Raw genomic sequence first — 23,705 nt, forward strand, 5'->3', positions numbered from 1 at the left:
GAAAACCACACATCCAGTGCAGAACTAGCATCCAGCATATACAGCAGATGCTCAGATGATACTGGTTTTGTTCAGAGTCATTTTATTCAACCTCATTTCATTCAGCGTTGTTTCACTGTAACATGGATGAGATGCCACAGGAACTTATATCAGCCTGTGGTAAAAGTGGTTTCATTTTATGTCTTTTTGTTTAAAGTTGCAGAACCTATTGATGTTAAAGGGGGACTTAACTGTATAATCAACTCTTAAAGCTCAATGGTAAAAAAAAATTAGAAAATGGACAAATGATACGAAGAGATATTTTATTGAAGGGGTTATGCAGATGGAAATCATCATTATGATGATGATTATTCGTGCCAGTCAGGGAAATAAAGATTAAAACCAACTAAGCATTTGTCAGAATGGTTAAAATTTTAAAATGGTGACACTACCAAATGCTGGCAAGGATGCAGAGAAACTGGATCACTCATACAGTGCTGGTGGTAATGTAAAATGGTGTAATCACTCTGGAAAACGTGCAACAACTGTACAGCCCACCAATCTCACTCCTAGGCATTTACCCAGATAAATGAAAATGGGTGTTCCTACAAAACGTGAACATGAATGTTTATATCAAAACCTAGAAACAATCCAGATGTCCTTTAAAGGGTAAATAGTTAAACTATGGTATATGTCCGTACCATGCAATACCACTCAGCAGTAAAAAGAAACAGACTCTTGATATAAGCAACAACTTGTTTGACTTTCCAGGGAATTATGCTGGGCAAAAAAAAAAGCCCATCACACACACACACAAAAAAGGTTCTATACTGTATGATTCCATTTATATAACATTTTTGACATGATAAAATTTTAGAAACTGAGGACAGATAAGTGATTGCCAGGGGGTTGGGGGTTCGGAGGTGAGAGGGAGATGGTTTTGCTTTTAAAAGGGCAACAGGAGGGTGTCTTCCCTTTTGGGTACTGTTCAGTATCTTGACTACTGATACTGAACATACACATATATGGTGGATACATATACACAAAATTGTGTAGACCTTAATATACATAAACACATAGAATAAATACAAGTAAGTTGGTAAATCTGAATAAGATCAGTGGAGCGTATCAATGTCAGTGTCCTGGTTGTGATATTATACAGTCATGTACCACTTAACGATGGGAATACATTCCGAGCAATGTATTCTTAGGGGATTTCATCTTTGCACAAACATCTTAGAATATAGTTACACACACCTAGATGGTTTAGCCTACTACACACCTAAGCTATGTGGTATAGCCTATTGCTCCTAGGCTACAAGCCTATACAGCATGCTACTGTATAAAACAACAGGAGATTAAATGAAACACAAGAGAAAATGATGCAATCAAGAGATGTGGTAAACACAAGATGTATGAGGCTGCTTGCTATTAGTGTAACGGTATACTGTTTTACAGCAAACTTTTTTTATAAATAGAGTACACTCTAAAATCGCAATGAAGAGTATAGTGTAGTAAATACATAAACTAGTAACATATCATTTATTATCAAGTATTTCGTACTATACATAATTACATGTGCTGTACTTTTATGTAACTGGCAGCACAGTATGTTTACATCTGCATCACCACAAACACATGAGTACTACATTGCATTACGACACCTACAATGTCATACTAGGTGATAGGAAGTTTTCACCTCCATTACAGTCTTACGGGACCATCTTCGTATGTATGGTCCATTGTTGACCAAAATGGTATTCAGCACATGACTGACTGTACTATAGTTTTGAAAATGTTATCATTGGGGGAATCTGGGGAAAGTGTACAAGGAATCTCTGCATTATTTCTTAACATCTGTATGCAAATTTACAATTATCTCAATAAAAAATTCAATTTAAAAAAACCTAAATTAGTAAATTAGAATCCATAAAAACAGCCATTTGATAAGATCATTTAAGTGATCCTGCAGGATAAATAATTTGTGTTAAGCTGGCAGATTTTTACATTATTGGTGAACCAGTAGTGGGGTTGTTGTTGTTTTCAGTTTTAAAATCAAAGTATAACACACTGAGCATAGTGCCCAAAATGTAAATATAACATATAAAACTTGTGGGTGAGTATCCATGTAACCACCCCAGCACTATTGTCGTTTCAAAAATGTTACCATTGAGAGGAATGGGCTATGTCGTGAGCATTTTTTCCTACCAATTTGGAAGCATTTAGGTACAACCAGGGTTGGAGTTCTTCAAGGGGGAAAAAAAAAAAAAGGCAAGCAGTAGAACATTTTAAGAAACAGTCTCTAGCCATGACTTACGTTCAAATCCTGAGTGATATTTCCTAGATATATAATTTAATTTAACCAGGTTTTCTATGTCTCCATTTTCTCATCTATAAAATAAGGATTTTAGTATTACAGGAACTAAAACTCGATAGGGCTTTAAGACAATGAGGGTATTGCTAAATAAAAACAAATTTACTTATTTCACATTTGAAATAAGTGAAGTGGGCCAAATAAATATTTCTCTGTTTTTTTCATAACATGTATAAGAAGTGACTGGTTTAGATTTGCAAACTACTTTTTAAGATAGAAATAGAAATTTGGGAATGAAAAAGAACATTAGGCAGAAATAACAGAATTTATTCACTCAAGAAATACTAGGTCGAGTCATGAGAAATTACCCATATTAACCTTTTTGACCTACAAAGTGGCAATTCCGTGTGGTTCAGAAAATACAAGATCTAAAAGGATTAAATACATATGTAGATAATATAATGGGTTTTTAAAGTAACTTAAGAAATGGATCTAATCTGTGTGTGTGGAGTTAAGGTGAGTGTTGGAACTAGGCTAGTTACCATATCCTCTGAACTTCCCTCCACTTCACAAAAGAACAGATATCTTTTATAGATGCTGAATTTATTGTAGTGTGGTCTCTAGGAGGGTGAAAATCTCTTAAGTTGTCAAGTAAAGGGACAGAATTAAGTTACTGGTTTTCATGAAGCCTCCTCGTGAGTAATCAAATCACTAGAAACCTACCCAGGGATTATCTTTCCTTGACTTGTACATATTTTTGTTAAAATATATATGTAAAGTATGATTTTTATGCCCTAGGCTATTTTGGCCTATAGGATGTTTTTTCTTCAGATGGGGGAGTTGTTACTTAATTTTGGAATAAAAACAATTTACTAGAAAGCTGTATGTAATAACTCTAAACTTGTATATGCCTACCAACATATGCCCGAGTATATAAAAAGCAAAAATTACAAATACACATAAAATTACAAGGAGAAATTTGTCAAAGACTTTGTCATTTTCAGTAATAAATACCAATTAATAAAAGTTAAATAACAATTTGTGAGTGTTGTCTAATAAACATATTTTAAAAAACCATTCGTATTTGAAAATTGGTTTTGTGATACTATAAAGCTATAGTTTCCAAACTGAGGTAGCTTGTGCTCCATAGCGAACTCAAAGAGACACCTTAGGATATTTGAAATTTTTGAGAGAAACATGCTGAATCTTTCATATATCACAGAACTATTAGATCTTGAGGTAGTTCACAATTTTTAGACATTGTGTCACACTGCATTCCTTTCAATCCCATATTTTGTCTAAGAGTGAAATAAAAATTTTTTCTTTCAATTTTTTGGGGGTTTCCCACCAAAAAATGATTGGTAAGTTGTTTGGACCTAACCACTTGATAAGAAACTGTCAGATATTTCCTTTGGCTTACATTGTGGACTGAGAAAGTTTGGGAAACTTTGATGTAAAGCAAATGTCAGCTAATTTCAGTGTTGTATGGACTGTGTTCTCTGATCACAATACAATTAAATTAGAAATCAATGAATAACATAGCTGCAAAACCATAATTATAAAGAAATAAAGCACTTCTAAATAATTTGGGCATCAAAGAAATCCTTGTGGAAATTAAGAATACCTAGAAATGAACAATAGGAAAAATATTACATGTTAGAATCTATGGAATACAATTAAAGTGTACGCTACAAGAGAAATTTATAGCAAGTAGAGAGAACAAATAATAATAGGAACTTAAAAGGCATATTTATATGTAGCATGAGTTTTAAAATATTAGTATATCACTAATTTTTGCCGCATAATAAACCATTCCAAAACAAAGTGGCTTAAAATAATAGCCATTTTATTCTGCTAATAATTCTGTAAGTTGGCAAAGTGATTCTTCTGGTCTAGACCAGTTCAGCTGACCCCTTGGGCTCCCTCATTCCTCTGGTCAGCTGACAGGTTTGTTGGTGACTAGGTGATCTAAGATGGTCTCACTCAAGTTTCTGGCTGTTGGCTGAGACCTAGGTTGTTCACCACATAGCCTCATCCTCCATCAGGCCACCCCAGTTTTGTTCACATAGTGATTTTAGAATTGTAAGAACAGCAAGAGAGGAGAGAACATGTTCGGATGTGTACACACTTCTAAAGTCCATTTGCTTAATGTCTCATTGCCAAAGCAAGTTACACAGCCACACCTAGAATTGGAACAGGACCAGACTACCCAGACACATGGATTTAGGAAGAGGAATTATAGCCATTTTTGCAAACAATTTACAATTTGAATATGAACAATTTATGCCTATAAATTTTAAAACATGTGAAATGGACAATTTCCTAGTGGAAAAATAATTTACCCAGTTGCCTTAAGAAATGAAAAACCCAAGTAGATATAAAAATAAAGATATTGATTGTATCAGTAGCTAAAAATTAACCTCTCCCACTCTCCTGAAAAAAGAAATTCCAGCAAATTCCAATGAAATTCCAGCCAACATTCAAGGAACAGATAATTTAACCTTATTAAATGATTTCTGACAAGGTAAAAAGGGAACATTTCCCATTTCATTTTACAAGACTAGCAAAATTATGGCTTCAACAGCCAGACCAAGACAGCGTGAGAAAAGATGCTTATAGTAAGCCGGGTTCATTTATGGATATAGGTGGAAAAAATTCTAAATAAAATGAACATATTTTTTTAAATTTCAAGAAAGGTATACCCCAGGACTTGAAGGACTATATGTTTATCCTTGCAAAGTTCTAAGTTTAACAATACCTGGGGGGAGTAGGAGGAGTGAAGGAAGATTCCTAAAAGGCCTTTAGAAGCTTGATTATTCAGGCTCTGGAAAAGTTATAGGAAAACAGAGAGTGAAAATAGAATGGGATTAGGGTTAGAAGAATTTTTGTTTTGTTTATCTGTCGATAGATAAACTGTTGAAACTTTTAAAATGGATAAAATTCCAAGAGATATTAAAAATTACCATATAATAGATTTTAAAATTAACTGTTACAAATCACAAAGTATGTACATAATTTTTTTTAAATTTTGAAAGTTTCAAACTTGCAGTTTAAAAATTTAAAAGTTGCAAGAACAGTACAGGAAAAAACACTGTATACCCTCATTCAGCCCCCAGCTTCCTTGATTGTGAGCATTTTCCATGTTTGCCTTATTCTTTCTATATAATTTATATATATATATATATGTATATATATGTATGTGTATATCTATACATTTATATATGTATACACATACGGATTTTTTTTTCTTGGACCATTTAAGTTGCAGGCATGATGCCTGTTACCCTTAATACATAGGTTAATATTTTATAAAAACGTATACTTTCCTGTGTATCCACAGTGCATTTGTCAGATTAACATAGATGAAATTTTACTTTGTAATCCATAGACCCAATTCCTATTTTGCTAGTTTTTCCCCATAATGTTCTGTATAAGTCTAAGATCCAGTCCAGGATTAGACATTGCAGTTCTCATATTTCTTTAGTCTCCAGACCAACAGTTCCTCAGTCTTTATCTTTCATGATTTTGTTTTTGAAGAATGAAAACTAGTTTCTTGCAGATATGGGTTTGCCTCACTTTTCTCAAGTGGTGGTGGTGATGGTTATTCTTTTGTTCAGGAATACCACAGAAGTGATATTGTTCTCTCAGTGCATCAGATTGGAAGGCACACAGTGTTGATTTGTCCTTTACCCATGATCATAACCTTTGTCACAGGATTGCAATGCTGTCTGCCAAGTTTTCCCACAGTAAATTAATAAATATTTTGTGAGAAGACACTTGAGACTATTAAGTATTAATCCATGGAATTTAATATTTGCAAGAGCTGTTAAAAACAATGCAGAATTATTTTTAGTAATTACTTGAGTAATTACTAAAGAATTATGTTGGTGATCTAATGATTGGCATATGTATATGCATGTTTGCTTAAACATGCTTGCTTATACTAGCACAAAAGTAGATGTCATGCAGATAAGCCAGTAAGCTTCAGATAGATGTATTCTAGTTTTACCTGTCTTTTGATCTGTATTTTAACGTCAATATTAATGCCTTGTAAATAACTTTCTGTAAATATTTACTTCTGTAAATAACTTTCTGTAAATATTTACTTCTGTAAATATTCTGTCAAGACTAGATAGTGTACCCTTTCAAGTTTTAAGTTGAAAAGCATCTTAGAAATCACTCGATCTTATCTGATTTATTTTGGTTTAATTCTGTGGTAAAACTAAAAACAGAGAGAATTGGTGATTTACCCGAAGTTACATATTATGTGAAATGGCTCAGGTTGCCATTACAGACAATCGAAATCCCATAAAATGTAGAAGTGTATTTGCTAGTAGAGAATTCTTGTTTATAAAAGCCAGATAGCAAGAGTTTAAATCTGAGATAATGGCAAGTAGGTGGCATTTATGCTAGTGAAGTTCCATTCCCCACAGTCCCAACAAGCATACAAACCATAATATGGTGCACTGAACTCTTTCCCATTATTAAGAAGCTGACTTTCTAATAAATTGCTTCAGGCAACCATTAACAATAAGTAGAAAAGCTAGCTTACTAGTTGAAATATATTTTCTAGACTTCTATAATAATAATGCATCCCCAAATTTAAATCTTCACTAAAAATCGGGAAGCATAGTTTTGGTAATAGCGATTAGTGCTTAATAAATTGTGCGCGTGCGTGTGTGTGTGTGTGTGTGTGTGTGTGTGTGTGACAGTTGGACTGTGACCTGTTAATTTTGTTACCAAACCTAGAATGTGGCCTGTCATTGCTTTGCAGTAAGCACATTTAATTCATATCATTCTTATGTAGAGATTCAATGTTTGTTTCACAATTACCTGATAAAGTTGAAATAAGTTTAATGAATTTTTTATGAACAGTATACTTCATGACTTCTTAACTATTTATTGGTTGCCTTTTAGAACAAAAGAGATGAACACTTACTCAAAAAAAGAAATGTTCCCCAAGAAGAAAGTTTAGAAGATTCAGATGTTGATGCTGATTTCAAAGCAGTAAGTTACCTTATTCTTAAACCAGAAAACTTCATTTTTAATCTAAGATCAATTGTACAATGATAATTAAGGTATATTAACTTGCAACTTTAGTAGATAAACTTTTTGCTGAACTATCTTTTTTTCTTTTTAAGCAAAATGTAACACTAGAAGCTATATTGCAGGTATGTTATTTAATATTCTCATTTTGAAATATTTTTAAATTGATATTTTTTAAAGTTTTTTTGTTGTTGAAATTTACATTCGGTGTTGCAGAATGCCACAAGTGATAACCCAGTGGTCCAGTTGAGTGCTGTCCAGGCTGCAAGGTAAATACTAATTTGTCTAGAGAAATTACGTCGCACGTAGGGTGTTGTATCTGATAGTCTAGAAGTAGTACATTGTTATTACTGTTTGTAGTTTGAAAATTATAATAGATTCTTATATTTTTTTTTCCTAGAAAGCTTTTATCCAGTGACAGAAACCCACCAATCGATGACCTAATAAAATCTGGGATTTTACCAATTCTAGTCAAATGTCTAGAAAGGGATGATAAGTAAGTATAGATTTGATTCCCTGTTCACTTTTTTTTTTCAATTAACTGAAAATTTAGAATTTTTATTTAACTAATGGATTCAATTTGGTTTTGCATTTATTATGTTTTTTATTCGTTATGCATTTTTATGTAATTTTCTCATTCTGTGATCCTGTTCAACAGACCTAAAGTGCTTCTCTTTTTAGTTTAAGTGTGTGTATATTTTCTAGGAAAATTTTAGTTTCTGTTTATTGTCTGTTCTAACTGATCTCAAATACTTAGAGTGTTTATTCATTAGTGGGTTTTTTTTAAGTAATACTTTAAAACAACCCAAATAGTGTTTGAGTCACTCTTTGCTTATGAGTCTATATATAGATTAACCTTATGACTGAGTCAACATGAATGGTTTCCAGACCTGAGTGGTTCTTTCTTACCATAAGAATATTCCAGACGATCCACTAATCTGTGAAATCTTTAACAGAACTTCACCCATGATTAGTTTTCTAACATCATGCTTTTTTATCGTGGTAAATTAAAAATAAGAGGTCAAGTTAGGCTTTTCCAGAATAGAAAGGAAAAAATACCACTTGGTATCTTTTGAGGTACCAGCCCCATTTCTTTTAGTGTTTAGGGATATCCCGATATGCTGTATCTTAAACCTCATTAATTTGAATTCACTGGGGAGAATGTAAGTCTGAACTCCAAAAAATTTTAGAGCAAATGTTGTTTTTGCATTTTAGAACATTTAGACTAAAATTTGGGATATTTTGCTAAATATTATCTAAGGAATTTTCAGTTGAGTAGATAAAAATTATGGTATATAAATGTTGCCACTCAGGGTTTTCCATTGTGCGCCGCCACCACCACTCTAAAAGTCCTTAACACTTTTTAAATACTATCATGTATATTTTATATAACAAGATTTATTTAAGTAAAAGTAAGTTTTATTTCAACTCTTTAAAAACTTCTGTCTCTATCTTTAAGGCCCCCTTTTTGTTCTTGATCTGCTTCATCATTTTTTCCTTTACTTTCCAGTTTTTTGGCATACACTCACTTGTGTGGGTGTGTCCATGAAAAAGCTTATAAAGAGATAAGAATGGTAAAAAATATACAGACCTGTGTAACTACTACTCAAAACAGAAACAGAAAAATTTCAGTGGTTTCTGACTTTAGACTTTGGAGCCAGATAGACCCTGGTTTAAATCCAGAGTTTACTGTTAACCAAAACCCAAGTGGCTTTGGAGCCTCAGATACCCTCATCTATAAAAATTGGGTGGTGGGATCAGTCCCCAGCACTGTGGAGGAAGTGGGGCTACTGGGCAGAGTTAGGGTGGGGTCTCTGTGCAGACCAGCTCCACCTTGTCAAAGGTTTCTGTTAAGATCACGCTGATGTCAGACCCACAGCTGCCATACTAAGTACTTGGTGGTTTTGACAGCAGTCTTAAAATTTGCAGCAGAATAATTTAGTTTCTGCAGCAATAAGTGCATTTATTACTGATGATGAAATAGGAATAAATCTTGCACAGACTGCTGGAAATGTTTTTCTTTTCTTTTTTAATTAAATTTATTGGGGTAACATTGGTTAATACAATCATATAATTTTCAAATGTACATTATCATTTGACTGACATCTGTATATTCTATTGTGTGTTCACCACCCAAAGTCCAGTTTCTTTCAGCTATCATATATTTGATCCCCTTTACCCACTTCAGCCTGGAAGTGTTTTTCTAAAGCATGTTTCACAACTGCAAATTATTCCTAGAAATCATATTGGAAGTTGTTAATATCTGCTACTGGGAAGATAGGGCTACCTTTCAGAATAAATATCGGTATTGTTGTAAAACTGAAATCAGTCATCTCATGTACTATGAAAACACTGATGGCTGATGAAATATGAAAGGTGACCCTCAGCCCCTTCTTGTCATTCCTACTCCTCATGTGGAGAGGGGGTGCTTATGCATCGAGAGTACCACCTCCACAGAGGAGCTTCGTCTTTCATTGCCACCTCACAGCACACACATCTGGTTCACTGGGGGTAAATGGATTATCCATTACTGGAGGATGTTTCTGATAATTCTTTCCGAAAACATTCAGAAAATTAAAATTTACTGCATTTTAAAAAATAAAAATTGTTTGTGAGGACTGGAAATAATATATACAAAACACTATCAAGCTTATAAATGTTCATTTATTGGGTTTTTTTTTTTTTGCACTCATTTATTTTTTCTATATCTCCTTTTTTTTTTCTCAAATGATGTCCTAGAAGACTTTACTTGGCTTTGTAATTTTATTTTTTACATCTTTTCGCTTTCTTTTTTAAGGCCTTCATTTCTAGTATTTTGCCAAACCACCTAGTCAGGCCTTTCTCTTTCTAGTCTGGGACAGCATATACTGTCTCATCATCTTTGACCTTAATCTTTTAGTTCTTCTCTACCTCTGATATCCGTTTAGTCCCTGCTTTTTGCCAAAATTCATCATGTAGTTTTTGTCTACTGCTCTGTTTTCTCATCTGTCCCATCTCTTTAACTTCACTGTTTGCTGTATCTCTGATGACATTTATTCTCCTTGAACCTTTTTCTTCTTGTATTTCTCTAACCTTTTGATGTTAACAAGCTCACTCTCTTTCCTCAATATTTATAGAGTGTTTTTCTGAGTCCCTAACCTTTGGCTCTGTTTAGTTTTTGCTCACTACCACCTCCTCCCAGTTTTGTATTCTCTTTAAAGGAATTTATATTCTTTCAGCTATAATTCCCTTTTGACAGGTCTTTCCTACATCAGCTTTTCACCTTTTTAAAATCCGTTCTGCATACCGTGGCCTCCAACATTATTTTCTTCACTTTCTTTTAAGTAGTATTCTATATTTAGTATGTCTATAGAATAAATTTCAAGTTCTGAACCTTGGGATTTGAGTCGTCTTCCTCACAATTCCCACTCTACCAACACACACTTTTAGATAACTTAACCCTTCCAGTTTCATCCCCTATTATATTTTTGCATACCTTCCTGGCTTCAGCTCTCTTGATCTATTTCTAATCATTATACAGATCATGATCATCCACCCATGATACTTTTATTTGTATTTCCAGCTGTTAGTGCCTTTCTGTCTTTATCTATCTTTGATAAGCTAGTTAGTTCAGTTTTTACTTTCTTTGTGGGGTCTTCTATCACTATTGCAAATTATAATGATCTCATCCTTTCAGCAAAATTGTGCAGCCTATATTATAATATCTCCAGTATGTAAAGCAGTTAATATAGTAGAGTCAGATGGGGTTCCAGCTTTAAGACCAGACTAGAGGCTGTAACAGTGAGTGATTCAAGTGAGAAATTGAGGGCCCCAATTAACACAGTGATATTAGGAGTGATGCTATAAATATAAGAAACATTTGGGAGGTAAAATTGGTATGATTTATTGATTATGTTGTAAGAGAAGAAGGAGTCAAGGAAAATAATGACTGGCTGGCTACATTATTGCAGCTGCCAGTAGACATAAAGAAGTAGGTTTGTGTTGACTGACTTTAGAAGCCAGTAAAATACCCAACAGGCAGTTGGAAATACCCAACAGGCAGTTGGATATAAATAAGGTGAAATTCAAGGCTAAGGTAAAGGATACCATATAGATCTGCAGGTCATATATTTAAGTGGGAATAACGTGCCTAAAGATTTTTTTTTTATTTTTTACAGTCCTTCATTACAGTTTGAAGCTGCTTGGGCGTTAACTAATATAGCATCAGGAACTTCTGCACAGACTCAAGCTGTTGTACAGTCTAGTAAGTAAATTAGCTTCCTAACTCGCTGGACTTTTCTTTTTAAATAAAGACAAGGAAGTAGAGTTTTAGTGTAAAGAGCAAATTTTATGTTGTAAAATTTTTAACTGGTGAATTTTATAAGTTACTTTTGATGGTTCATATCTTTCCCTTAGGTATCATTAATCTATCATTAAATAATTTTAATCATGGTTACAAAAAGTGAGTAGACTTTTATCATTTTGGATAGAGACCATCTCCTGATAACAGGTTGTAAAATTTCTGTTTCTGATACTTCCAAAGTGCTGAGCAGCTTATGCCTTTTAGCTTATAACATACATGTTTTTAAAATTATTGCTACCTCAGGATGGAATAACTACTGTTAGTGTGTTGACCAAACTGACAAAAGCTCTTCGAAAAAAACTAAATGTCACCAAGTACTGTTAAAATGTAGGACACTAAACTGACTTTTAAGTCGTACCCTAATTTTAAGTAGTATACAATATAGCAATAAACTATGTTGAATGACATAGTGAGAATACTATTTTCTGTCACTTTTCTTTTTTGATATTTTAGTAATGTCAAGGCAACAGCTTCCAGTTAGATGTTAATTGTATCGGAAAGGGAACAGATTTTAGACTAGGGCTTTCAATAGAGAGTAGTAGATATAATTTAATAACAATTTTTGTTTTCATTTTTAACTTTTTGGTTAGCTTTATTTGTGGTGATACTTGCCTTTTATTTACAGAGGTGAAAAATAAAATTAACTAAATTATAGGTGTCAGTCAATTGAAACCCTCATACATTTCTGGCAGGAATATAAAATGGTGCGCCCTCTTTGGAAAAACAGTTTATTAAAAGGTTAATCATAGAGTTATATAATATGACCCACCAGTTCCACTACTAGATAGAACCAGGAGATGAAAATCTGTCCACACAAAGACTTGTACACAAATGTTTGCAGGAGCATTACTTATGATAGTCCACAAATGGAAATAGCCCCAATATCCATTAGATAAGTAGATAAACAGAATGTGGTACATAATTGAATGCTCTTCAGTAGTAAAAACGAGTGAAATGTGGATATGCACTATGACGTGGATGAACCACAAAAACCTTATGCTAAGTGAAAGAAGCCAAATGCACACGCACGTGCGCGCATGCACACACACACACAACACTTATTATACAATTTTATCTATATGAAATGTCCAAAATAGGAATATCTATAGAAACAGAAAGCAGATGAAATGGTTGCCTTGGGCTGGGGAGGGCCGCTCTGGGTAGGAGATATATTTTAAGGGTGATGGAAATGTTGTAATATTAGATTGTGGTAATGGCTGTACAGCTCTTTATAAATAGTAAAAACCATTGACTTGTACACTTAGATAAATTATAGTGTATGGAAATTATATCTCAATAAAGCTGTTAAAAGGGTAAGTCAATTTTAATTTAAATGTTAAGTAAATAACACAGATAGGTCAGAGATACAGCAAAAATCCTAGAGGAGTATACAACTGAATGAAATTTAAGAAAAAGTTATCTGGCTTATACTTAGTTTTCTACCTGGAATGAATATAATACCAGTGTTTTAGAATTTGGGTTAACATGTAAGTTATATAAAAAATAAGGATTCTAATGATAAATTATTTTAAAATATAAGGTAGGCCTGATATATAGGAATAATCAGTTCTTTAATTAATCGCATATCAGCAATTGGGGTCACATAGATTAAAGTATTATATTCTAAGGTTATGTGTTTGGAGTAGGAACTCCCTTTTTTAATGCATTATAGGAAAAATTGCTGGATTTTTTAAGTTAATGACATAATAGCAACTTATATATACTATTAATAGGTGTGTTACTCAACTATTACTAGGAGAAAATACTAAAATTATTTTTAGGGTAAAAGTATTTGCCCCATTTGTTCATTTAGTGAACTATAATTGGGCAACTACAGTGTGCCAGGTTCTGTGTATTTTATCAGCTTATTTAGGCTTTAGTCTATAGACTTTAACATTTTGCAGTCTAAATATCAGCTTTTCTTTATTATAGATGCCGTACCTCTTTTTCTGAGACTTCTCCATTCGCCACATCAGAATGTTTGTGAACAAGCAGTATGGGCATTAGGAAACATTATAGGTAAGTTGTATTTAGGTTTGAAAGACTCTTAACTAAGAATCTTAATTAACTTTTTTCCTACATTGGCATAGCCATTACATACTATGTTTCCTCTGATTTTAACGTGGGTTGATAATCTTCTTGTCTTCTAAGTATTGACTTAAAATGGTACCGCTTTGAAACAGATATGCAATTTGCTATCGGAATTGGTAGATTAAATTTGTGTCCCCTCAAATCAAAGTTTGGAGAAACAGCAACACTTGATAACCTTGACTAACGGTGAGGAAACATAGAACATCAGTGTCCCAACATGAGCCATTGCATACATTTCAGACTTTCTCATCCTGAATGTAATTTTTTTTTTTAAATACAATTTTCATTTCTGTAGGTGATGGTCCTCAATGTAGAGATTATGTCATATCACTGGGAGTTGTCAAACCTCTTCTGTCCTTCATCAATCCCTCCATCCCCATCACCTTCCTTCGGAACGTCACATGGGTCATTGTCAATCTCTGCAGGAATAAGGACCCCCCACCGCCTATGGAGACAGTTCAGGAGGTAAATGAAGAATTGCAAAGGCCAGATGGTATATTTTCCCTATGTTTATGCTTTACATTTTCATGCACATGAATTGAAGTTATTCATGTACTGATTTCATTGCAGGTATGAGATTTGTTAAGTAATGTGTCGTTTAATTTTTGATTCTTATGAAAAAATATCTTATGGCACCTGAAAAAATGGCAGTTCACCCTAATTCTTACTTTTTTATCACTATTTTCATGAAAAGAAAATAGATCAGTTTTATTAGTACACTGCATTGTCAGTTTAACACTAAAAAAATAAATTGCTGGATAAAACTAGTGTACTTATATGCAAATGTTCTTGAGTGAATTTGCATTAAGCCTTTGATTCCTGACAAAGTTAGTGTTCTTAAATGTGTGACAGTGTTAAATCTACAATTAAAACAAAGCAAAAACTTCTTTTTACATCTCATTTATGAACCTAAGTATTTTTCAGATTTTAAAAATCCTACATAACCTTTGATCACTTGACTGTGAGGAAAAATGTCGACTCTGAATTTATAAAATTTATATTTTTTGCCGGGTTTTGCTTCCTTTTGCTGTTAAGGAAAATGTATTTAGTAAAGTGATTCTCCTACCCAATGTGCCCTCCCACCCAGATTTTAAAAAAAGATCTGTAAGGGCTGAATTTTACAAACAACCTTTATACTTTATACTGGTTATAATTTTCTTGACTAAATTTGAACTCAAAAACTTTGATTCGACTCAAGTAACTTATTAAATAAAATCTTATTTTCACTTTAAACAGGTTGAGACAATGATGACAGTTTTAAGAAAAGCTTTTTAAAATAGCTGTACTGTATACTTGCATCTCCATTCTTTCCACTTGACATTATATGTCATAATGAAGGTTGCTGAAAACAAATGTTTTTCCTTTAAGGTACATTAATCTCTGCCAGATGTATTTGGATATTTTAATTAGACGTCTGAAATGTTTTGGTTTTTCAGATTGAATTGATCAGATTTTCATTTTCCTAATAGTCAAACAAATTTAATATTGTCTTTCTTGCCCTGCAAGTAGTATTTACTGTTTTTTGTATCACAGTTATTCATTTTTACAAAGATATATTCTTCAACTCTAGTGTTACTTATTGTTTATCTTCTTTCCTCAGATTTTGCCAGCCTTATGTGTCCTCATATACCATACGGACATAAACGTAAGTAAAGCAGAAGCTTAGATTTGGGATTTTGCTCTTGATGAAACTAAAAATTTTTTATTCTTTAGACTTTTAATAAGTGTCCACATATTAACTTGTCTAACTTCCATAGTGCATAAGTAATTTTCAGAAATAGGATTAAGGTTAAATTAAGTTTATAGCTCAAATCATCCAGATGGCAAAATGCTAACTCGAGAGAAAATATCATGTATGTAGTTTATATATTTATCTGTATCATTAGTGTTTTTAAGTATTAATATTTATAAGGTGGTTAAACCTTTATAAAGCATCTTCATATTATTTTAAATCTCATTTGATTCTTAAAATAAGTAGGCTAGATATTATAGTCCCCATTTTACAAAATAAGAAACTGAGCCTCAGGAAAGGTTTAAGTAACTTATTCAGAGTTGCAGAGCTTGTGAGTCGGGATTCAGAACAGATCTTCTGATGACAGATCTTGAGCACTTTCAATGAAACCACACTGCATCTCAGACGACAATCTTTTGAGGTATAATATTCAAGAATATCAAGTATAGGTTTAAGTGCGAATGTATTCGTAGATGATTTATTACTTGAGATTTAGTTGTTTTCTGTATATATTCTGGCAAGTGTATTTTATTAGGCAATCTGACAATTTTCTTAAATGTAGCAGGGCAAAGTGTTATTCTTCTATGCGGTAAAACAAACGGGTAAATTTCATTGAATCTAGAATTGATTCTAGCATTGATCTGGCTTCTCTTGTTCCAGCCGAGATCTCTTTCTGACTTGTTGTATGTTTGTCTTTATAATCTTATCTTTATTTACACACTCGCATAATACATACATGTGTATGTGTGTGTGCGTGCCAGAATTGTGTAATATATCATTAGGATGAAGAAAATACGTCTTTGCTAACATTTCTCAAGAGGCAGTATAGTTCATATAAAAGTACTAAGCCACATTCCTCTAGTTTATTTTAGGACTTTAAGCTCTTAGGAAGGAATCTTTTAAAGGTAACTAAAGTAACTTTTTATTTGTGACATATTAGCCTGAAATGTTATAAAATTAAATGAAACCTTTTTAGTTATATGCTGTTCTATTTTTAAAATGTATAGAAAAGTGACTTAGCAAAAACATATAAGATAATAAATATAAAAGGAAGGAGGAAAAATTATATGTAAAAAAAGTATTTCTCGCTAATTGAATGCCAGTTTTAGTTCTGTGCTTTCTGACAGCCAAGATTAAAAGGGAAATAAGTAAAATATCTGATATTTCCTTCCAGACTTTTCCTCAAGACATTGTGGAATTGATTATAGGTAAATAAAAGTTTCTACCATCCATCGATTGTGTTTATTTGAAAGCCAGGAGTATTAAAGTGGCAAAGTACTGTAGTTATAGGCACATTTGTCAAGTTTAACAACCAATCACAGATTATTCCACCAAAGCCAGAATTGTACCATGAATTGCATGCACAAAGATAAAGACGTAGAGACCCTGCCCTCCAAGGCTTCAACATTAGTAGCAAATAAAAAAATGAAAGGAATGTACTTTGTCAGTGACCGTCTATGTGGAATCTATTTCTATAGTCTCCTTTTGTCTTACTAGCACCTGTGGAATACTTTATTCTCCTATTTTACAAATAAGGATCTTGAAACTCGGTAATGTAAAATAACCTAACTGCGGTCATACAATGATGAATAAGAGCTATAGCTGAGAATTGAAGCCAGGTCCAAGGCCTATGCTCTTTCACACCATGATCACCTAAACAATATGATGCGAAAACAAACAAGAACACAATGTAAAATAGAAGATTGACCATGTGCTTCCACAATCTGCAAAAGTCACATTTAAAATAAGCATTATAGGGAGTAAGGATGGTGGTAGAAGTGGTGACAGAGGTGACAAAGATGATCGTTACTAGTTAATACTTACTGAGGGTTTAAACTATGCCAGGTACTGTTTGAAGTACTTCATGTTAACTCATTTATTCCTTACAAAAATCCTATGAGGTTGGTGTCATCATCTCCCTCTTACGAATGTTGCAGAAGAGGCAAACAGTTAAGTAATGTCTCTAAAGTCATATAACTAGGGTAAGTAAGATTTTGTCAAGTTGAAAATTTCATTTCAGGAACATGAGGACATATTCAGGACTCAAGAAAATACATGAGAGGTTTCATGTATAAAGGTAGTTAAAAAGCCAACTCATTTGTTAAGGAGTTAAGTTGCAGGGTTTTAAATCTTCTGTAAAGGAGTTTGGATTTTATCTTATAATCAGGACAGAGTCATTGAAGATTTTTATAATAGAGGAATGATGTGCTCCCTTCTGTTATAGACAGATAACGTAAAAGCAGTATGGTTGGTTTGAAATAGGGAACATTTGAGTGAGGGTAGGCCTATTTTGTTATCATAGTAGGCTTAAGGAAGCTGATGAAGGTATGAACTAGAAGCAGTAATGGTTAGGAGAGGAAAACTATCAGTGTCAAGAAGTAAAGTGAGTAGACCTTTGAGAGGAAAGGATCAAAGAGAGGATAAGTAAAAATTACTTTGATTTCTAATTTGGCAGTTTGATCGGATAATAATGCTATGAACTCTCAGAAGGAATAAAGAAAAAGATGCAACTGGTAGAGGAAGATGATGAGTTTATCGTAGGACAGGCACATCAATTCTGATTTCCTTGTTCCTCCCCAGCAGTGTTTCCAAGAGGGAAAAGGCATTACACACTTAAGATTTATCAGTATTTAAGGGATTCATAAAAATATGGACATTGAATAAGATTCAGAAAAAGAGCTAAAAATTGAATTCTAAGGAATTTTTTGCATTTGAGCAGGAGTAGCAAGGGAAGAGAAACCTGGAAAAGAGTTTTGAAAGTTCAAAGATGGAGGCTTAAGTTATGAAACAAAGTGTAGAAGAAAAATAGGGCAGAGATTTAGCAAGTTCTAGATCATGCAGTGTTATACCACCTTAAGAGCCATATATCCCTTTTATGTATCTGGTAAGGAGCTAGAGATTAATGATCATTTTAATTTGTAGTTTGGATTGATAACTCATACTACTAAGTGGTATGTAAATTTTAGCGGAAACTAGAGTTGGGAAGACAAATCAGTGTTGATTTTATGGTATGGATGAGAGAAAATTAGGACCAGTACTAGAGCTTACGCATTGGAATAAAAAGACAAGGGAAGACGAGAAATGTTTGGATGATAAAACTTGATGTTTTTATTACGAGTGCTGAGAGAAAAGAGGAATCAGAGATAATGCCCAGCTTTCTAACTTGGGTTTTAGGGTAAGACACAACAGAAAACAAGAATAGCAGCAGGGAGGGGTATAAAACAGCTGGAGCGACTTCGTTTATGGGACAGTGACTAGTGAGGATGCGGGAGAAGCTGGGTTGAGGTGCGGAGATAATTAAGTGGTTTATAGACTTTAATATGCCTGTGTGACATTAGAAGAAAACCTAAATATTGACCTTGAGGACTAGAGAAGAAATCTGGACTGATTCAGGTCAGGGTGGGTTCCTTTGCTTTGTAGTTACTGTGCTTCTTAAAGTTAATTTGCAATTGCACTGATTCTGTAACATTTGGTTTTCATGCCCTTGTTAAACTTGTTCATCCATGGCTTGCCATGCCTAGACAATTTTGAGCGTTACCTAACATTTGATACAAATCTAGCTTATTCCCAATAGCTGAAGCTTAACAGCAAATTGGTTACGTGCTGAGACTTGATTGTTAGTGATACTTGGTGATAAGTGTGTTGGGGTCCCCACGACCACCCTCAGGTTCAGTGATTTGCTAGAAGGAATTACTGAAAAGCTGTAACACTTATGCTTACCGATGATTACAGCAAAAGGAGACATATTAAAATCAACAAAGGCAAAAGGCACATATGGTAGAGTTTAAGAGAAACCAGGTTCAAGCTTCCAGTTGTCTTCTCCCAGTGGAGTTATAAGGCCAGCACTTTATTCTCCCAGCAAACATGTGTGACAGCACATGAAATATTGCCAATGAGAAACTCCTGAACTTTGGTGCCCGGGGGTTTTATTGGAGGGTCAGACACATAGGCATGAACAGCCTGCATGACTGACCCTTAGCTACTGAATCTCCGGCCCCTACCAAAGGGCAGAGTGATACAGTATGGCCCAAGGCCTCAGACAAACAAAAAGAGGTATTCACCATAAAATCACACTGTTAGCATAAGCTCTCTGTCTGGATCCAAGATCTCAGGTATACATAGTGTTATCAAGCAGAATAATCCAAGGGTTCAGGTTATCTCAAAGTAGCTGATGACAACCAGTGCTTTCTTTGGAATGTGCAGGATTTGAGTACCCCAGGCTTACTGAGTTACCCTTTACTGCATGTAAGGATTAAATGTAATACACACTTATAACTTGGTTCAACTCTGGTTGTCTCTAAAGCATGTGTGAAGTTAACATCCAGAGACATTCTTTAGATATCTCATCTTTCATAAACCTTTCAACTTTTGTCCTTTGTTTTTCCTTTCTTATTCTAGAACATTCACTTTAGTACAGAATTACTTATTCCTTCAGTAAAAATGTATTTGTATTCTTACCTTCTTTTATGAAACACACATCTTATTCTCTATATGCAGTCATTTTCTATCAACATCACATCCCAATCAGACTTTGTTTTGTCTAGGTCTTAATGAAGTATTTTCCGTATTTTTAGTCTTTCAAAATAACACACTAAGGTCTCCAAACTTATTACCCTGGTTTCTCATCTGGTTGGCTAGGTCCAAAACTAGCAGAGCAGTGGACAACTGCATGTCCTGCTTAATTAAACCCACATTCTTAAGCTAGTTTTTATTGACTAAAGATTAATCCAAGATCGCATGCACTTGAGAAGCAACTGTGTTAGTTTCTGTTATTTCTCCAATTCATCTAAGAGCTCATCTGTTTTAAGCCAATTGAATCGGGCCCTTTTACAATCTAAATTTTAATTTACAAATTAATTTTAACATTACTATCTAGCAGTAGAAATATACTTTATCTATAACATACAGACCAGAGACGTACATAAACAGACAGCACAATACAAAATTCAAAAGAAAAATTATGGATCCAAATATATTTTCTGGCAGATGGACTAAGTTGAGGTTTTGCTCAGATGGCCAAAGTTTTTTGCATGCTGTAAGAATTCCTTTAAAGCTGTTTTTAAAAATCAAAAATGGATTCTGTTGTCTCTAAGAGGTTTTGAAATTCTCTTTAAAGTTTCTTGTTAAGATAGGCTTATCAAAAAACATAAGCAACACAAAATGGAAAGCAAGTATGCACAGTAAAGTTGGAAAGCCCAGAAAGTAAAGAAATTGGCCCCAAAAGGCCTGAATTTTAAAAGGGGCAGACTTTCCTGGGGAGTAGGGAGAAAGATGGCTCTGGAGGTGAAGCCTGAGCATCAGATGACTTCCACCCACCTGGAGACAGAGAAGATGGGGCAGGGAAAGGAAGGGTGCAGAGGGTAAGCAGGGTGTAGGCAGGGAGAGCTGGTAAGTGAAGATCCTCTGAGGTATCTTAGTAAACCTGGCTTTACATTTGCAAGTGCAAGGAGCAAAGGAAAAGTTTTTCAGCCGTTTTCTTTTTGTTCCAGTTTTGCAAGCACCAGTTTCCTTTTTTGATTTATCAAGGCATTTACCAAATTTAGAATTTTTTTCCTAAGAGAGGCAATAGTAGCCTCTTGATTTTATTTAGAGCTCTCAGGGTACCAGTTGTTGTTGTTGTTTTGGTTTTTTGTTTGTTTTAAAGAGGCTTCTCATTGTACGATATTGTTCTAATTAAGCATACAAATAGACAAGTCTTGGGGTTTCAGAGGAACCTCATCTTGGCCAATAAAGCTTGAGACCATCTTGTACTATTTTTATACCACCCAGTCAGAATTTTCTGGAGTGCAATTTTGTGTATGCAAATAGCCAAAGTCCCCCTGCCTCCACCAGGAGGAGGCTGATTAGCATGAGAATTTCAGAGCAAGAGTTACCCATTTTGTACTCCTCATGGGCGGCATTCCTACAAACCTTATGGACAAGGCCTAGTCTTAACCTGGAAAGTACCTTCTCTGGTGCCAAACCTGACTGAGGGATACCCATCCTGGGCACCAAACCTGAGTTGTATGTAGGGGCCCTCTCGGTCCAGATGTATGAACTGAGGTGACCAAATGAGGGTCCCCTGCCTAAACCACATAAAGTCTCCCAAGACCTCAACTGAAAGCATGGGAGATCTTGGATCTGAAAGGAATTACCTACCCCAAGACCTTCAGTTACTACCAGGAAGACAACTCAAGCACAAGCAGCTCACATTGGCACCAGATGTATTGGTTTCAAGATGGTGTCAGATCAGGCATCGCTTTAAAACTTCGTGCTGGGTCATCCAGTGGCTGTTGGCATCAATTCAGTGCCAATAGGAACTCCCAATTTGGAGTGCAGTAAAGAAGGAAACTATTTAGTGCAGACCGCTCAGTCGTGATACAGCATGACTATGGAAAAGCTCCACAGTTTACAGCTCAGCAATGAGAGCACAGTTGTGGAGCAGCATGCTATGAGACCGCCCTGCAGCCAGGCCTCTCTCCTGCTAGATAGCTCTGCTCTACTCTGACAAAATGTCTTTGGTGTTTCAGCTCCAACTGAGGAAACACAGTCTTCTGTGGAAAGGGAAGATGTACTCCCCAAGCCAGAGGGAGCTGACTTATATACTGAGAAGTCCCCACCCCTGATCCCTGATTGGTCTGTTCTCATGCATATGAGGACTCCAAATCCTCACAGCTTATTGGTCCAAAAAGCACTGTCCTGATTGGGCATAATGGACCTGTCTGATTGTTCAGTGAAGATGAGCTGCATAGTTCTGATTGGACAGGAAAGTTTCAGGCCTACTCCTTGAAATACAGTTCCAGGAACTCATAAAAGTGCTGTCTTATCACAGGAACACAACAGGGCAGGTAGGTCAGTGCAGGCTTCTCCCTGAAGCTGGCTTGTATGAGAGGACCCTGTTTGGAAACAATTGCTCGGCTCTATTTTTAAATTCCAGCCTAGTTAGCCACCAGGAGCCCTTCTTGGTAGGTATCTTCTTTCTCGGGGTCAACAGCAATACCTGCAAAACAAGGTATGCCTATATTTATAAGATCTATATCTTTTTTTTTTTTTTTTGTCTATTCGACTTCCTTCAAACTGACAGTAATATGTGGGAAATCTTATTGATATTTTTTTTCTTGCATGTTTTTACTTTCTGCTTTGTATGGTTTTGTACAGTTATTTGGTAAATAGATGTTTATAACATATCTTCATTGTAAATTGTGAGATTTAGCTTTATAAAGTAGCCTTTTTTGTTATTTGTAATGATTTTTTGCCCAAATTCTACTCATCTTAAAGACAAGTCTCTATTTTTTTCTTATTTATTTGGTATGCTTTTGTTCATCCCTTTATTTTTAGCCTTTCTGAATTACTTTGTGCCTCTTGTGTACAGTATAGAGTGGGTTTTATTTTAAGAGCCAGTTTGAAAATCTTTTTCTTCTTATAGGTGAATTAAGCCCATTCACATTGCTTGATGGGTTTGGTTTTAACTGTCGTATTATTTTGTATTAATTTCTGTGTGTTTTATTTTCTACTTAGTATGCTTTATTTTCTCTTTTGTATTAGTCTTTGATCTCCAATGAATTATTTCCTCAGTCATCTCTTAGTTGAATAAAGTTCATCCTCTAGTAAATGTGCCAGTACATTTTTCTGTAATGGACACAAAATATTTTAGGTTTTCCGGACCACATGGTCTTTGTTCCACTAATGTGGAATAGTTTTACTAGGACGTTTTACCTTTAAGCCCTTCACCTCTTCTCCTATTCTCCTGTTCTCTGAAATTTCACACAGGCTTGGGGCAGGAGATCCAGACAAAAGCTAGAATTTAATTTTTTCTCTTGTTACAGGTGTTTTGAAATTTGTAGTGTTCTCTAACTCCTAGTAATGCTGAAGGTGTGGGCTGTATGTGACTTTATTTGCTCTTATTCATCTTTATACTCTTTTGAAGGATATGTGGAGATTTGAATGCAGGTAACTGCTTTTATTGTAGTGCAACAGAATGTCTTTAATTTAGCTAACTAATATCTCTGGATTTCATGTGAGATGAGACCTATGCTTAACATTCCTCTGAAGACACCAAGGAAAGCTACATATACATATAAGCTCTTTGACTTTGAATGAGTCATTTTATTATTTGCAAAATTAGATGAGTTTATACTCTGTGCTCTTTAAGTGGGGACATTTTTTAAGAGTTTTGCAAATTTTTTCCCCAAACGAAGTTAAAATGTCAAGTCTTTTCTTTT

The 23,705-nt window shown here is 34.5% G+C and overlaps 1 protein-coding gene across 1 annotated transcript in view; it reads left to right on the plus strand.

The window, feature by feature from the left end:
- The window catches only part of KPNA3 (karyopherin subunit alpha 3), an 85,562-nt gene that overhangs the window by 52,709 nt on the left and 9,148 nt on the right, over positions 1-23,705 (plus strand). The window contains exons 3-10 of the mRNA XM_036228554.1: positions 7,211-7,300; positions 7,435-7,464; positions 7,556-7,608; positions 7,740-7,835; positions 11,497-11,582; positions 13,614-13,700; positions 14,068-14,237; positions 15,373-15,417. Coding sequence (XP_036084447.1) covers positions 7,211-7,300; positions 7,435-7,464; positions 7,556-7,608; positions 7,740-7,835; positions 11,497-11,582; positions 13,614-13,700; positions 14,068-14,237; positions 15,373-15,417 — 657 coding nt within the window. The remainder of the gene's footprint in view (positions 1-7,210; positions 7,301-7,434; positions 7,465-7,555; positions 7,609-7,739; positions 7,836-11,496; positions 11,583-13,613; positions 13,701-14,067; positions 14,238-15,372; positions 15,418-23,705) is intronic.

This window comes from Rousettus aegyptiacus, unplaced genomic scaffold (assembly GCF_014176215.1).
Source record: "Rousettus aegyptiacus isolate mRouAeg1 unplaced genomic scaffold, mRouAeg1.p scaffold_m13_p_11, whole genome shotgun sequence".
In the NCBI taxonomy this organism is placed as follows: domain Eukaryota; kingdom Metazoa; phylum Chordata; class Mammalia; order Chiroptera; family Pteropodidae; genus Rousettus; species Rousettus aegyptiacus.